Source organism: Cololabis saira, chromosome 5 (genome assembly GCF_033807715.1).
Source record: "Cololabis saira isolate AMF1-May2022 chromosome 5, fColSai1.1, whole genome shotgun sequence".
Lineage (NCBI taxonomy): Eukaryota > Metazoa > Chordata > Actinopteri > Beloniformes > Belonidae > Cololabis > Cololabis saira.
The window spans coordinates 1,492,041-1,510,286 of record NC_084591.1 but is presented as its reverse complement, the minus strand read 5'-3'; the positions used below and the strand labels follow the sequence as shown (position 1 = coordinate 1,510,286).

The 18,246-nt window shown below is 43.9% G+C and overlaps 1 protein-coding gene across 1 annotated transcript in view; it reads right to left on the bottom strand.

Moving 5' to 3' along the window:
• tdg.1 (thymine DNA glycosylase, tandem duplicate 1) overlaps nt 1–13,669 on the bottom strand; it is a 37,074-nt gene extending 23,405 nt beyond the window's left edge. Inside the window, exons 1-6 of the mRNA XM_061720759.1 lie at nt 13,590–13,669; nt 6,718–6,779; nt 6,403–6,620; nt 5,335–5,666; nt 5,182–5,251; nt 2,600–2,735 (exon numbers count right to left, since the gene is read on the bottom strand). Of these exons, the coding sequence (XP_061576743.1) occupies nt 2,600–2,735; nt 5,182–5,251; nt 5,335–5,666; nt 6,403–6,620; nt 6,718–6,776 (815 nt within the window). The 5' untranslated portion in view covers nt 6,777–6,779; nt 13,590–13,669. The remainder of the gene's footprint in view (nt 1–2,599; nt 2,736–5,181; nt 5,252–5,334; nt 5,667–6,402; nt 6,621–6,717; nt 6,780–13,589) is intronic.
• Between the last annotated feature and the right edge of the window lie 4,577 nt (nt 13,670–18,246).

The following is an 18,246-nucleotide window of genomic DNA, read 5'->3' as shown; positions in this document are numbered from 1 at the left end:
GTCGAGGAAAAAGTCAAAATGTCGAGAAAAAAGTCAAAATGTCGAGGAAAAAGTCAAAATGTCGAGGAAAAAGTCGAAATGTTGAGAAAAAAGTCGAAATGTCGAGGAAAAAGTCAAAATGTCGAGGAAAAAGTCAAAATGTCGAGGAAAAAGTCAAAATGTTGAGAAAAAAGTCAAAATATTGAGAAAAAAGTCGAAATGTTGAGAAAAAAGTCGAAATGTCGAGGAAAAGGTCAAAATGTTGAGAAAAAAGTCGAAATGTCGAGGAAAAAGTCAAAATGTTGAGAAAAAAAAAAGTCGAAATGTTGAGAAAAAAGTCGAAATGTCGAGGAAAAAGTCGAAATGTCGAGGAAAAAGTCAAAATGTCGAGAAAAAAGTCAAAATGTCGAGAAAAAAGTCGAAATGTCGAGAAAAAAGTCGAAATGTCGAGGAAAAAGTCGAAATGTTGAGGAAAAAGTCGAAATGTCGAGAAAAAAGTCAAAATGTCGAGGAAAAAGTCGAAATGTCGAGAAAAAAGTCAAAATGTCGAGGAAAAAGTCAAAATGTCGAGGAAAAAGTCAAAATGTTGAGAAAAAAGTCAAAATATTGAGAAAAAAGTCGAAATGTTGAGAAAAAAGTCGAAATGTCGAGGAAAAGGTCAAAATGTTGAGAAAAAAGTCGAAATGTCGAGGAAAAAGTCAAAATGTTGAGAAAAAAAAAAGTCGAAATGTTGAGAAAAAAGTCGAAATGTCGAGGAAAAAGTCGAAATGTCGAGGAAAAAGTCAAAATGTCGAGAAAAAAGTCAAAATGTCGAGAAAAAAGTCGAAATGTCGAGAAAAAAGTCGAAATGTCGAGGAAAAAGTCGAAATGTTGAGAAAAAAGGTGAAATGTCGAGAAAAAAGTCGAAATGTCGAGAAAAAAGTCAAAATGTCGAGGAAAAAGTCGAAATGTCGAGAAAAAAGTCAAAATGTCGAGGAAAAAGTCAAAATGTCGAGGAAAAAGTCGAAATGTTGAGAAAAAAGTCGAAATGTCGAGGAAAAAGTCAAAATGTCGAGGAAAAAGTCAAAATGTCGAGGAAAAAGTCAAAATGTTCAGAAAAAAGTCAAAATATTGAGAAAAAAGTCGAAATGTTGAGAAAAAAGTCGAAATGTCGAGGAAAAGGTCAAAATGTTGAGAAAAAAGTCGAAATGTCGAGGAAAAAGTCAAAATGTTGAGGAAAAAGTCAAAATGTTGAGAAAAAAAAAAGTCGAAATGTCGAGAAAAAAGTCGAAATGTCGAGAAAAAAGTCGAAATGTCGAGAAAAAAGTCGAAATTTTGAGAAAAAAGTCGAAATGTCGAGGAAAAAGTCGAAATGTTGAGAAAAAAGTCGAAATGTCGAGAAAAAAGTCGAAATGTCGAGAAAAAAGTCGAAATGTTGAGAAAAAAGTCGAAATGTTGAGAAAAAAGTCGAAATTTTGAGAAAAAAGTCGAAATGTCGAGAAAAAAGTCGAAATGTCGAGAAAAAAGTCGAAATGTCGAGAAAAAAGTCGAAATGTCGAGGAAAAAAGTCGAAATGTTGAGAAAAAAGTCGAAATGTCGAGGAAAAAGTCGAAATGTCGAGGAAAAAGTCGAAATGTCGAGAAAAAGGTCGAAATGTTGAGAAAAAAGTCGAAATGTTGAGAAAAAAGTCGAAATGTTGAGAAAAAAGTCGAAATGTTGAGAAAAAAGTCGAAATGTTGAGATTAAAAAGGAAAGGAAAAAGGAAGAAAAGAAAAAAAAGAAGAAAAAAAGAGGAAAAAAAGAAGGAAAAAAAGGTAAAACATATTTTGAAAAATCTCCAGGAGCCACTAGGGCGGCGCTAAAGAGCTGCATGCGGCTCTAGGGCGGTGGGTTGCCGACCCCTGGTCTAGACGTTATACCCGTTCACAACACTAGATGGCACCAGATATTTTTAAAACGAATGCTGAACTTAACTCCCCAGGACAAAGCGAACCCCTGTCACGAAGAAGAAAAATAAGAAATAGTATAAGAAAGAAAAGAGAAGAAAATAAGAGGAGATAAGAGAAAATGGAGAAACGTAGCGACAATCTGGAGAAAAGTGGGTGGAAGTTCGGCAGGTAAACCGGCAGCTGAGGAGAAGTTATGATGCAAACTTCAAGATAATGATTTCAAATAGTCAAAATAACATGCTTTTTCTCTTGAATATATTGTTATAATTATTTGTTTCAGCTGTGCTGTAATAATTTTCTGTATAAAAATTGAATTTGGTGTTCAAAAAGTCTTTCTTCAAACTTGAGTCTTGAAAAAGAGGATCGTCTTATATTCGGGACAATACGGTATTTTATTTATGTATGTAACATCTAATAGTTGAAAACCGATAACCATAATAGTCTTTTTCCATACATAATATTTTTGTATGACACAGAAAAATAAAATACAAATCAATCATCACCCCCTCCCTCCTTTTTCCATTTTCCTGGTTAAGGCCCAGGTGGTGCACCTGCAAATTTAGTCATTTTGATAATTCAATTTGATAAGTAATCTACTTTATTAATTATTAATAATTTATGAATAAAATGATTAATAACCCACTGATAATTGAACAGCCCGCTACCCTGTGGCACAACACCGGGGAAACTACCTGCTCAGGTCCTTGCTGCCCGGCGTCGCCCTGGCAACCATGTTGGTGAAGCCCATCTTGTACTTGACGGGCAGCAGGGTGTCGTGGGTGTGGTTGAGCTGCTCCTCGGTGAACCCCGACAGGAACAGGCACTTCCCTGAGGAGGAGACTCGTCAATAATCACCGATCTGATTTCTGACATCGTCAATAATCACCAATCAGACCCCGGACATCATCAATAATCACCGATCAGACCCCAGACATCGTCAATAATCACCGATCAGACCCCGGACATCGTCAATAATCACCGATCAGATTTCAGACATCGTCAATAATCACTGATCAGATTTCGGACATCGTCAATAATCACCAATCAGACCCCGGACATCGTCAATAATCACCGATCAGACCCCGGACATCGTCAATAATCACCGATCAGACCCCGGACATCATCAATAATCACCAATCAGACCCCCGACATTGTCAATAATCACTGATCAGAACCTGGACATCGTCAATAATCACCGATCAGATTTCAGACATCGTCAATAATCACCAATCAGACCCCGGACATCATCAATAATCACCGATCAGACCCCGGACATCATCAATAATCACCAATCAGACCCCGGACATCGTCAATAATCCCCGATCAGATTTCGGACATCGTCAATAATCCCAGATCAGATTTCGGACATCGTCAATAATCACCGATCAGACCCCAGACATCGTCAATAATCACCGATCAGACCCCAGACATCGTCAATAATCACCGATCAGACCCCAGACATCGTCAATAATCACCGATCAGACCCCGGACATCGTCAATAATCACCGATCAGGCCCCGGACATCGTCAATAATCACCGATCAGACCCCGGACATCGTCAATAATCACCGATCAGACCCCGGACATCGTCAATAATCACCGTTCAGACCCCGGACATCGTCAATAATCACCGATCAGACCCCGGACATCGTCAATAATCACCGATCAGACCCCGGACATCATCAATAATCACCGATCAGACCCCGGACATCATCAATAATCACCGATCAGACCCCGAACATCGTCAATAATCACCGATCAGACCCCGGACATCGTCAATAATCCCCGATCAGACCCCGGACATCGTCAATAATCACCGATCAGACCCCGGACATCGTCAATAATCACCGATCAGACCCCGGACATCGTCAATAATCACCAATCAGACCCCCGACATCGTCAATAATCACCGATCAGACCCCAGACATCGTCAATAATCACCGATCAGATTTCAGACATCGTCAATAATCACCAATCAGACCCCGGACATCGTCAATAATCACCGATCAGACCCCGGACATCGTCAATAATCACCAATCAGACCCCCGACATCGTCAATAATCACCGATCAGACCCCGGACATCGTCAATAATCACCAATCAGACCCCCGACATCGTCAATAATCACCGATCAGACCCCGGACATCGTCAATAATCACCAATCAGACCCCCGGACATCGTCAATAATCACCGATCAGACCCCGGACATCGTCAATAATCACCGATCAGACCCCGGACATCGTCAATAATCACCGATCACACCCCGGACATCATCAATAATCACCGATCAGACCCCGGACATCGTCAATAATCACCGATCAGACCCCAGACATCATCAATAATCACCGATCAGACCCCGGACATCGTCAATAATCACCGATCAGACCCCGGACATCGTCAATAATCACCGATCAGACCCCCGACATCGTCAATAATCACCGATCAGACCCCCGACATCGTCAATAATCACCGATCAGACCCCCGACATCGTCAATAATCACCGATCAGACCCCCGACATCGTCATCACCAATATTGATGACCGATCACCAGTATTGATGACCGATCACCAGTATTGATGACCGATCACCAGTATTGATGACCGATCACCAATATTGATGACCGATCACCAGTATTGATGACCGATCACCAGTATTGATGACCGATCACCAGTATTGATGGCCGATCACCAGTATTGATGACCGATCACCAATATTGATGACCGATCACCAGTATTGATGACCGATCACCAGTATTGATGAACCGATCACCAATATTGATGACCGATCACCAGTATTGATGAACTGATCACCAGTATTGATGACCGATCACCAGTATTGATGACCGATCACCAGTATTGATGAACCGATCACCAGTATTGATGAACCGATCACCAGTATTGATGACCGATCACCAGTATTGATGAACCGATCACCAATATTGATGACCGATCACCAGTATTGATGAACTGATCACCAGTATTGATGACCGATCACCAGTATTGATGACCGATCACCAATATTGATGACCGATCACCAGTATTGATGACCGATCACCAGTATTGATGAACCGATCACCAATATTGATGACCGATCACCAGTATTGATGACCGATCACCAGTATTGATGACCGATCACCAGTATTGATGAACTGATCACCAGTATTGATGAACCGATCACCATCACTTTTAAATTTTTTACCCCATAAAACATCTAAAGAAAGTTTACCAACTATTTTAACGGTGTATGTTTCTAAAGAATTCCTGAATCTGGACTTACAGAAGTGGTTTCCCGGGCCGGGGAACCAGCGGCCGATGAACGCTGCCATCAGTCCTGGATTGATGCCGATCTGAAAACACAAAGCAGGTTAGTCCTGAAACCAGTCCGAGTCCGGACCGGTTCCCTCTCGCGGCGGTGCAAGCGGAGTCTCACGATGACGTAGTCCAGGTTGTCGTCCAGCAGGTCCGGGAGCGTCTTCTTCATCACCTCCTCCTCAGACATCCCTTTGAAGCGGTCCACTTTCCTCTTCACCTTCTTGAAGCTCTCGTCGATCTTCTCCTGCTTGCCGTTCGCCGCAGACTCGGCCGCCTTCTTGGGCTTCGGACCGGGTTTGGCTTTGGGTGCGTTTGGGTCCTTGGGGGGTTTTGGTGGCTTGGGTTCCTTGGGGGGCTTCGGTGGCTTCGGCGCCTTGGGGACCTTGGGGACCTTGGGGGGTTTGGGCGGCTTTGGCTCCTTGGGTTGTGCTGCTCTGCCTCTCTTTTTGGCTGGAATCACAAGAACAGAGACGTCAGCAGCAGAACCTAGTGCTGGGCGGTATACCGGTTCATACCGAATACTACGGCTGTGCGATTAATCGATTTTAAATCTAAATCGGATTTATTAATCACAATCGATGTTAAAAAAAGGAAAATCGATTTTCCTTTTTCGCAGCTGGCTGCATTAGACAATAGAGAAAATGACAGAAAATTGTAAATGTTGTCACTTTACTAAACTCAAGGAGGATTTACAATATCTTTCAATAGCACTTCATTCCCAATAGGGAAATTTGTTTGCTATTTTTCTTTAAAAATAAAGATAAAATATTTGAAACAATTTATTCCATTGTCTTTTGTAGTTTTACCAAAAAAAATCGAAATTGAAAATCAGGTTTTCAGAGAAAAAAAAAAAAATCAGGATTTTATTTTTGTCCAAAATCGCCCAGCCCTACCGAATACCGGTGTTTATTTTTCTTATGATATGAATGTTTCATACACCGTAATACCGGTGAGTTTGTACAGTAGCTACACAACGTTGGGAACGTAGCGCCGCTGGACACTGTTTGTGAGGGGACTGTTTAGCAGCAGCGATGCACCGATTGTTCGCTAACCCAAATTGTTCGGCCGAAAATGGCAAAAAAACACTTTGGGTGTTCGGTGGAATAAGTGGGAAAAAAACCTAACAATTAATAACGGCGTTGTAAAATAAGGAAATAGACTGAGGTGTTGGAAGGTGCAGCCGTACGTTTGGCCGGGTCTGCTGGCTCCTGCTGGTCCATGGCTGGTTCTGGGGGTTCTGGGGGGCCCGCCTGAGCCAGGGGGGGGCCCGCCTGAGCCAGGGGGGGGCCCGCCTGAGCCAGGGGGGCGTCCCCGGGATGGCTGTCCGGGTAATGGAACTGCTGGCTGGGGTTGAAGCTGGAGTACTGGGCCTGGAGAGCCTGGAACTGCTGGGCCGACCGAACCCTGGGGGGACACGGGGGGGACACACGGCGATTCAGACAACTGGAAGTGAGGGATGATGGGAAACGGCGGGCAGCTGGTGCGGAGGAGGAAGACTCACCACTGATGAAGATACTCCGGCGAGACGACGGGCAGCGATCCGTTCAGCTTCTCTTCCATCTCCTGGGGGTTTATCACATAAATGGAGATTAGTGATGCACCAAATGTTCGGTAACCAGAGGTGGGTGCTAGGGCTGAACGATATACCGTTATCGTATCTATATCGAGATATGAACATTCAAGACATTAATAACGGAAAAGCAACGATATAAACGATATATTTCCGCTCGCCCTGCTTGTACAGCGCGAGCAGTCTCCATAAACATTACTTTTAAGATTGCTCTTGAACGCACCACTACGGCCAGCCAACCACAAAGCTTATTTCATGCTTGCTGTTGATCGACAGCTGAAGCCAACCAATGACAAACATAGGAGGGTGGGAGCCGTAGACGGAGACGCACACAGCCACACACACGGGAGAGCGGAGAAGAGCGGAGAAATCCAAACGGAAGAAAAGAGACGAGTGCGGAGGATAATGCGGCCGGTGGCGGTGCAGAATCTAATTTTGTGCCAAAACATAAATCATCCTCCATTATTTGGAGGTATTTTGGATTTAGAAAGGATGATGTCGACGACCAGAGCGAGGTGTTGTGCAAGTCGTGCTTGGTGAAAATTGCGACGTGTCCATCCGTTTATAAAAACGAGAAATAAACCAAAATAATCCGTTCCCCATCTTTGTTTTGATAATAAAAAATTAATTGATGTGTTTGAAAATCGAAATTGGGAATTAAAACAGCGAGTGGAAAACTCTTTTCTCTATTTCCTATTCGTTTACTGAAAAACAAGGATTGGACAAATGGGGGGATTGCACATGCGCAGTAATAAATGAAGAAAGTTGTTTCTGGTTCTTTTGTTGATCAGATTGAAAGTTAACATTTTTAGATATTTAATTGTTGAAACAGAAAATAAATCAAATATGAAACCTGGGAGTGAAACATGAGTTTAATCTGTAATCTGTCTTCACTCCGTCATGAAACTGCAGTGATGTTGTGACAGTCCGTTCAGCTGCAGCGTCCAATCAATAACATGTACTGAACTCTAACTCTAACTGCATTGGTTATTTATCGTTAAAGCGGAGCTACAGTAAAATATTTTGATTATTATTTATTATTGAGTGACTTTATGTTAATGTTGATGACTGGCAGTGAGTTCTAATCAATAAAACTGCACTCTTTTGATTTCTGATGTTTTTATTTTTCTGAAAAATGCTTGGTTTTCACCGAACCAAAGTCATATCGTATCGTATCGATATCGAGATATCTGGCATGAATATCGAGATATGAAATTTTGTCCATATCGTTCAGCCCTAGTGGGTGCAATTCATCAATGTGTCGATGCATCGCGATGCGTCACGTGACAATTTGGAATCGATTAATTAAAAAAAAAAAAAAAATTTAAATTAACACAGATTTGTACAATTATTATACAAGGAGATCAGCCCCACCACGACCGGATTAACTGGATTTGAACGGGAGAAAATGAAAAAGGATTATGAGAAAAAATAAAATGTATTTGATTTATGCAATGGTGAGAAAATTGGCAAAATAAATGAAAACTGCGGAGAACCATTGTTCGGTATTCGGTGTTTATTATCATTTTCGGTTTCGGCCACAAATTTTCATTTCGGTGCATCACTAATGGAGATTAGGAATGGCCGATATTTTACCGTTCACGATAAACCGTCAAAAAAATTCCCCAAGGTAAGAATTTGTCATCTCGCGCTAAAAATGATAAATTCCCGTTGATGACGTTTTTGTGTAAAGCTGATTTATGGTTCCAACGCAGAGCCACGGCGTAGGTTACGCGGCGACGCGCGCCGTACGCCGTACCCTACGCCGTACCCTACGCCGTACCCTACGCCGTACCCTACGCCGTACCCTACGCCGTACCCTACGCCGTAGGCTCTGCGTCGATTTAACGTGGAACCATAAATCAGCTCCCTGAGCCGGCAGACAGAAATCCCGAAATTTTCGGAGCAAATTTCTTAACAGGCGTAGCTACAACTGTTAGATTTCATCTATTAAACCAACATTTATCTTCCTAAATGATTTATTTCAGCCAGTGGTAATTCTCCACAGAGCTGCAGGTTTCTCCCCCGGGACGACGGCGCAGGTTGACCCGGCGATCACGTCTGTACTCCGGCTGCTGCTGATGTTACCATGGTAACAGCTGCTGCTGCTGCTGCCCCGAGCCGGCGGCTCCCGACCAAAAACATCTTAAATTTCTTAACAGGCGTTATTATTTGGATAAACTGAGCCCAGGTTGGGGATCTTAACGGTTACTTTTACGCCTGAAAAAATATTAAAACTTAATAAAGTGGCATATTACCAGCGCTACAGCTGAAATTAAAACAACTTTTGGCTCTCAGCTTCCTGATTTTAGTGGTGGTGAAAGTAGGAGTAGTGGGAGTATTGGGACAGAAACCTGGTTTCAAGTTTCAAGTGCCCTAAAATCTGTGCCTTCTTTTTTAGGGCTAGTGAAGAAAAGTAGGGGTGTATTGGGATTGGGCCAAAGAGAATGTATTTGAAAATAACTGGGGAAAATGGAATAGTTACATGAGACGTGACACTAACTGAACAAATGCTGAATGGAACAGTGGACTGAATAGAGGATCATCTCCACACCGTTGGTTAATATTGTTATTCTAATCTGTAACTTGTTTGCAGTTTTGTTTTGTTTATTTACATGTGAAAACATAATGAAAATGTAAGTTATAAAAACACAGAGCGTCCCCTCAGAACCAGAACCAGGGACTAAAGTGACTCCACAGACCTGTAACTAGGGCTGCAACAACGAATCGATAAAATCGATAAAAATAGATTATTAAAAGCGTTGGCAACGAATTCCATTATCGATTCGTTGTGTCGCGCGATTATTACGTCACTCACTAAAGCCTGATTTATGGTTCCTCGTTAAATCGGCCGCGTGCCATACGCCTTACGCTACACGTTGGTGTAACGCCGAACCATAAATCAGCCTTAAAGGAGCTTGAGGCTCCTTTTAAGAAATGAGACTCTCTAGCGCCACCCTTCACCACGACGGCTGTTGGGGGTACTGCAGCCAACAGTGAAGCCGGCACGGGAGAACGGGGAGAACGTGCATGCAGCGTCATGTGACGTCACATCCGCAGGACAGCGCGGGAAATACGGCCCCACAATTGCAGCACATTTTGCAGCAACAGCCTGTTCAAGGCAAAGGAGAGATACACTAGAGGAATCATTCTTTTGGGTTTGGAACGCTTCATCTGACATTATTACTAGAAAACTTAAAACGTATACAAATTTTTTTCATAAATTCTGCCTCAATCCGGCCTCAAGCTCCTTTAAGTCGCGGAGGTGAAGTTGAGGTATTTCGCCCGCACTACATTTAATGTGGCACAGCGCGCTGACGGTACATACATAGGTTCCTCTAAACATCTGTTCCCGCTACAGTTTTAACTAAAAGAAAAGGTGCTCCAATACAGCAGGTCTCATAGTTTTTATTTTGAACACTGTCAAAACTCAAAATCTTATCTTAACTTTAACTTAAAACTTAAAATTTGCTTGACACAAATGAAAGTTCAATTGAAACACGTGGGAAAAACAGCTAACCTTTTAAGTGATGTGTGTTATCAGGTGTAATGGCATTTTTAGGTTAGAAATAAGAAAACTTCTTGGTAAGATCTTAGTTTTTTGAGTGAAGGCAGTGAGAGAGCAAATTGTAATGTTCAAACAAATCCTGTTTCTGATTCGTATTTTTCTTTATTTTTTATAATTTATTTATTGTTCTGACAGCTCAGGTCCCTTTTAAACAAAGTATACCTCTTTTGTGCACTTTATTTTTATATATTTGGCAGATGTAAAGCATACATGTGTATGTTTTTTGTGTTAGTCCATTTAGTTTTGTTTTTTTTAATCAATACTTTAAAAGCTCAGGATGTTCAAGGAGCAACCCGTTTGTGAACTTTCTGAACATTTTCTGCACTGGGAATCTGCACTGTCAGTTCTGTTTTCGAATGGTTGGAATTTAATGCTTTTTTGTTTTTTTTATCCGATTCATCGATTAATCGAAAAAATAATGGACAGATTAATCGATTATTAAAATAGGCTGACCAAACGCCCTCTTTTCCCCGGACATGTCCACTTTTTACGTCCTGTCCGGGGCGTCCGGGGGGGTTTTATAAATTGATGATAATGTCCGGTTTTCCTTGTGTGTATATGTGTGTGCAGCTTCACAGATGCACTGAAAACAAAAACCGGTGGGGACATGTGGGAGGCTGAGTGCACCGTGTGCAAAGCTGGCACTTATGTTTCTGTCCAATAAAGGTGCCGGGGACCTTGCAGCTCACATCCACACAGAAACACATAAGAAGGCAGTGCGAGTGAGAGTAGCTCTTCAAAGTTGACAGAGTTCTTTGTTAGACCCAGAAAAACAGCTGTAAATGCAGCGGAGGGTGCATTGGAATTTCATACTGTGAAACACCACAACAGTTACAGATCCATGGATTGCACTAGTGTCTTACTACAAACAGCATTTCCAGACTCTGACATTATTTTTTTTTTTTTAAAGGTTTTTTTGGGCTCTAGTGGCCCTTTATTGGAGATGCAGACTGGAAAGGGGTAGAGAGAGAGAACGGGGAAGACACGCAGCAAAGGTGCACGGGCTGGATTCGAACCCGCGACCGCTGCAGGACGAGGACTGTAGCCTCAGTATATGGCCCGCTGCTTAACCCACTGCGCCACCGAGCGGCCGACTCTGACATTATTTACATTACACTAAAAAGTTAGTGAGAGATATTTTGTTAAAGTTGGATTTTCTAATACAGAAGAGGAATTATTTAGAACATTATTAGGGCCCGAGCACCTTCAGTGCGAAGGCCCTATTGTATCTGTAGGAATTTTTCTTTCTTTCTTTCTTTCTTTTTTCTTTCTTTTTTCTTCTGACGAAAGGAGGGCCTTTTTGCCCCCCTAAACGTGCCCAAAAAGTCACCAAATTTTGCATGCAAGTCCGGCCTGGCGAAAAATTTGATATTTAATGGTTTACATTAATGGGCGTGGCAAAATGGCTCAACAGCGCCCCCTAGAAAACTTTGTGCCTCAAGCCCCACAATACGGTTTGACGTACATGCACAAAAATCGCTACACACCTGTATCGGTACACAACTTAAAGAAAAGTCTCTTGGCGACATGCCCGAAACCAAACAGGAAGTCAGCCATTTTGAATTAATCGTGTCATTATGGCGCAATTTATGCCATTCCTTCGGCCGTTAATACGTCCCGAACCGTAACGTGCACCCAGGTGTGTTATACATCAAAACGTGCGTCTCCATCCTGCGACTATGCGCATTACTTTTCTCTTTCAAAAGCGTTACCGTGGCGACGCTAGACGCCAAAAAGCGCACCCCCCCTTCATCTGATTGGTTCAGACAGAAAAAACTTTGCGCCTCAAGCCCCACAATACGGTTTGACGTACATGAACGAAAATCGGTACACACCTGTATCATGTCGCAACTTAAAGAAAAGTCTCTTGGCGCCATGGCCGAAACCCAACAGGAAGTCGGCCATTTTGAACATTCTGAATTAATCGCGTAATTTTGGAGCAATATATGCCATTCCTACGAGAGCTAATTCAGCCCGAACCGTAACGTGCCCCCAGGTGTGTTATACATCAAAATGTGCGTCTCTATCTTGCGACTACGCGCATTACTTTTCTCTTTCAAAAGTGTTACCGTGGCGACGCTAGACGCCAACAAGCGCACCCCCCCCTTCATCTGATTGGTCCATATTTGATAGTTCCCCAAAAGGCACCAAATTTTGCATGCAAGCAGGCCTGGCGATAAATTTGATATTTCATGGTTTGCATTAATGGGCGTGGCCTAACGGCTCAACAGCGCCCCCTAGAATAATTTTATCTGCCATAACTTTTGAAAGGTTTGACATAAAGAGTCGTGGGTGGTGTCATGGGACTCGGTATTGAGTCCTTGACCATAATTGGTGAAAATTAGCCCCGCCCCTTCTTCGGATTGGTTGTCCCGATTTTCTGCTATAACTTTTGAATGGTTTGACATAAAGAGTCGTGGGTGGTGTCATGGGACTCGGTATTGAGTCCTTGACCATAATTGGTGAAAATTAGCCCCGCCCCACAGAAGAGACATTATTTCAATCATTATATCATTCCAGAGATTTTACATTTATTTTACATTCATATTTATTTATTTTTATATTTGAAACTTGAAAAGGATGAATATTTGAGACATAATAAAGAAAGTTGAGTAACCTCTGAGAAGCCTATCTGAATTTCTGTCTTTGAGAGATGTTATTTTGTAATATAACTGAATATTCTATCCATACATATAAACTTTAAATATATTAAAATTATAAGGAATCTTTGAGTAAACTGCGAGTATCATTTAAGTAGGATATCTCGTGGCCGAGTGTCCTCTTTTTTGAAAATCAAAATATGGTCAGCCTAATAATCGTTAGTTGCAGCCCTACCTCTGAACCCCTGAACTGTTTTATCCACACGTTTCTCGGGTCGCAGCTTTTATTTTGGTACCAGGGTTTTAATCGAAGCTTTTATTTTGGTAACAGGGTTTTAAATGAAGGTCACGTGACCAGAAAGTTACATTAACACAGAGGTTCCGATTTATTTCTCATTTATAATCCTAAACATCTGTTCCACATCTGCTACCGACCGACCAGGGCTCAGGTAGCTACCCTGCCCGTTCAAAAGCAGAAGTTTGGGGTTTTAATACCGTAATTACAGCGTTAATTACACAGTTTTAACACTTTTCTGCGGCTAACGTTAGCTCGCAGGCTAAACCCGCTTCCCTGCCCGATAAAACCCGATAAAACCCGTCCCCGGGCCCTAATGTCGGGCAGAAACTCCACGTACCTGTAGCAGACAGTGATTAATGTGTATTTCTGTGCAGGCGGTGGTTATTTTTCCATCAATGAGTGGGTTTTCGAGGTGTTTTCGCGGCTACAGACGCAACAAAGACATGACAGCAGCAGCGGTGGGCTCTGACGGGAGCAGCTCAAGTCTGCTGCGGGGGGGAGAGCCCGGGGATCCGGGAATCCTCCCGAAATAAACCCCCGGGGGGGGTTATCCTGGAGGATTATGGTTTATAAACTCTGTATATACACAGATTTGTTAATGTAGGATGTTTTAAATGTAGACTTCACAAGGAAAGAGCGAACAGAGGAAACAAAACCCCCCTATACGGGACTTGGTACGGCCCGCTGGGGTTTTAAACTCCGCCAGGTTGGTTTCTATTGGCTGGCAGCTTTTAAAGGGCCAGTTCAGTTTAGTGCGGCGAGTTTATGGTTTAACTGCACTAAAATATGAACAAAGACCAAAAGTTCTAACTTTATTTTTCAAATTAAATAATGATGATGTTAACGATCTCTCTCTCTCTCTTTCATATATATATATATATATATAAATATATATATATATATATATATATATATATATATATATATATATATATATATATATATATATATATATATATATATATATACATATATATACATATATATATATATATATATATATATATACATAAATATAAATATATATATATATATATATATATATATATATATATATATATATATATATATATATATAGAGAGAGAGAGAGAGAGAGAGAGAGAGAGAGAGAGAGAGATAATTATAACTCTTTTCTGGAGTTTAACTATAGGGTCTACTGTATATAAGCTCTGTATGTGTTTCCCCAAATCCCCACAATATGACATGTTTGGCTTTATAAGAGACAAATACAATATGTGTAAACATTTGTTCTCCAACAGATTGTTTTGTTAGTTAACAAACATCTGCTGGTGCACAAACTTCATCAGTGTTGTATCCTGGGCTCACCGGGAGTTTGGGGTCTTTGCAACAGAACCCTGATCCCGGCGACCCGGCCGAGTACACGGAGTCGGGTCTGGTCCAGAGTGCTGCTTACCCCCACTACCCCCCCCACTACCCCCACTACCCCAATCTTACAATCACTACCCCAACTAAAATCACTCTAAGTCAACAATACGATCTGATAGTCCCACCAATCACTACCCCCACTACAATCACTCCCACACAATCACTACCCACTACTATCAGCTAGTCCCACATCGTACAATCACTACCAAGCACTACCCCCAATTAAAACAGGGGCTATTTGATAGTAACAAATAGTACACAAGTCAACTACAATCGTACAATAACTACCCACTACAATCACTACCCCCTAACTACTCACTACCCCCACTAGCACTCACTACCCCCCACTACAATCACTTACAACCAATATCCCCACGTACTTAATCAGCTACAACCTCTACCCCACTACCCCCACTACAACCACTACACCACTACCCCCACTACACCGACAAATAACAAACCACTATCCCCACTCCTACAAGTCACAACTACTACACCCCACTACACCCCACTACAATCACTAACCACTACCTACAACACTACCCCCACTACCCCACTACCCCACTACAACACTACTACCCCACTACCCCCTAAACACTACAACCACTAGTCTACCCACTACAACCACTACAACCACTACACCCACTACCCCACTACACCCACTACACTCACTATACACTAGTATACACCCACTACAACCACTACACCCACTACACTACACCCTACTACACTCACTACACCCACTAATCACTAAACCACGTAACCACTACACCCACTACACCCACTACACCCACTACACCCACTACTCCCACTACCCACTCACCACTACACCCACTACACCCACTACACCTACTAAACATACACCCATACACCCACTACACCACTACACCCACTACACCCACTACACCCACGACACCACTAGATACACTACACCCACTACACCCCTACACCCACTACTACACCACTACACTACTACCACTACACCCTACTACCCTACACTACACCACACTACACCCACTACACCACTACACCCACTACACCCACTACACCTCCACTACACTCACTACCCACTACACCCACTACCCCACTACACCCACTACACTACACCCACTACACCCCTCTACACCCACTACACCCACTACACCCACTACACATACAACCACTACACCCACTACACCCACTACACCCACTACACCACTACACCCACTACACCCACTACACCCACTACACCCACTACACCCACTACACCCACTACACCCACTAACACTACACATACACCCTCTACCCCACTACACCCACTACACTACACCCACTACACCCACTACACCCACTACACCCAACTACACCCACTACACTACACCCACTACACCCACTACACCCACTACACCCACTACACCCACTACACCCACTACACCACTACACCCACTACACTCACTACACTCACTACACCCACTACACCCACTACACCCCACTACACCCACTACACCCACTACACCCACTACACTCACTACACTCACTACACCCAACTACACCCACTACACCCACTACACCACTACACCACTACACCCACTACACCCACTACACCACTACACACCCACTACCCCACTACACCCACTACACCCACTACACTCACTACACCCACTACACCCACTACACCCACTACACCCACTACACCCACTACACCCACTACACCCACTACACCCACTACACCCACTACACCCACTACACCCACTACACCCACTACACCCACTACACTACACCCACTACACTACACCCACTACACCACTACACCACTACACCCACTACACCCACTACACTCACTACACCCACTACACCCACTACACCCACTACACCCACTACACCCACTACACCCACTACACCCACTACACTACACCCACTACACCCACTACACCCACTACACCCACTACACCCACTACACCCACTACACTACACCCACTACACTACACCCACTACACCCACTACCCCACTACACCCACTACACCCACTACACCCACTACACCCACTACACCCACTACACCCACTACACCCACTACCCCCACTACCCCCACTACACTCACTACACCCACTACACCCACTACACCCACTACACTACACCCACTACCCCCACTACACCCACTACACTACACCCACTACACCCACTACACCCACTACACCCACTCACTACAACCACTACACCCACTACACCCACTACACCCACTACACCCACTACACCCACTACACCCACTACACCACTACACTACACTCACTACACCCACTACACCCACTACACCCACTACACCCACTACACCCACTACACCCACTACACCCACTACACCACTACACTACACCCACTACACCCACTACACCCACTACACCCACTACACTACTACACCCACTACACCCACTACACCTCACTACACCCACTACACTCACTACACCACTACACTACACCCACTACACCCACTACACCCACTACACTCACTACACCCACTACACCCACTACACCCACTACACCCACTACACCCACTACACCCACTACACTCACTACACCCACTACACCCACTACACCACTACACCCACTACACCCACTACACCCACTACACCCACTACACCACACTACACTCACTACACTACACCACTACACCCACTACCACTACACTACACCACTACACCCACTACACCCACTACACCCCACTACACCCACTACACCCACTACACTCACTACACCCACTACACCCACTACACCCACTACACCTCACTACACCCACTACACCCACTACACCACTACACCCACTACACCCACTACACCCACTACACCCACTACACCCACTACACTCACTACACTACACCCACTACACCCACTACACCCCACTACACTCACTACACCCTACACCCACTACACCCACTACACCCACTACACCCACTACACCCACTACACCCACTACACCCACTACACCCACTACACCACTACACCCACTACACCCACTACACCCCTACACCCACTACACCCACTACACCCACTACCCCCCACTACACCACTACAACCACTACACCCACTACACCCACTACCCCCACTACACCAACACTACACCCACTACACACTACACTACACCCACTACACCCACTACACCACTACACCACTACCACTACACCACTACACCCACTACACCCACTACACCCACTACAACTCCACTACACCCACTACACCACTACACCCACTACACCCACTACACCCACTACACCACTACACCCACTACACCCACTACACCACTACACTCACTACACCCACTACACCCACTACACCCACTACACCCACTACACCCACTACACCCACTACACCCACTACACCCACTACACTCACTACACCCTCACTACACCCACTACACCCACTACACACCACTACACCCACTACACCCACTACACCCACTACACCCACTACACCCCACTACACCCACTACACCCACTACACCACTACACCCACTACACTCCCACTACACCACTACACCCACTACACCCACTACACCACCCACATACACTCACTACACCCACTACACCCACTACACCCACTACACTCACACCCACTACACCCACTACACCCACTACACCC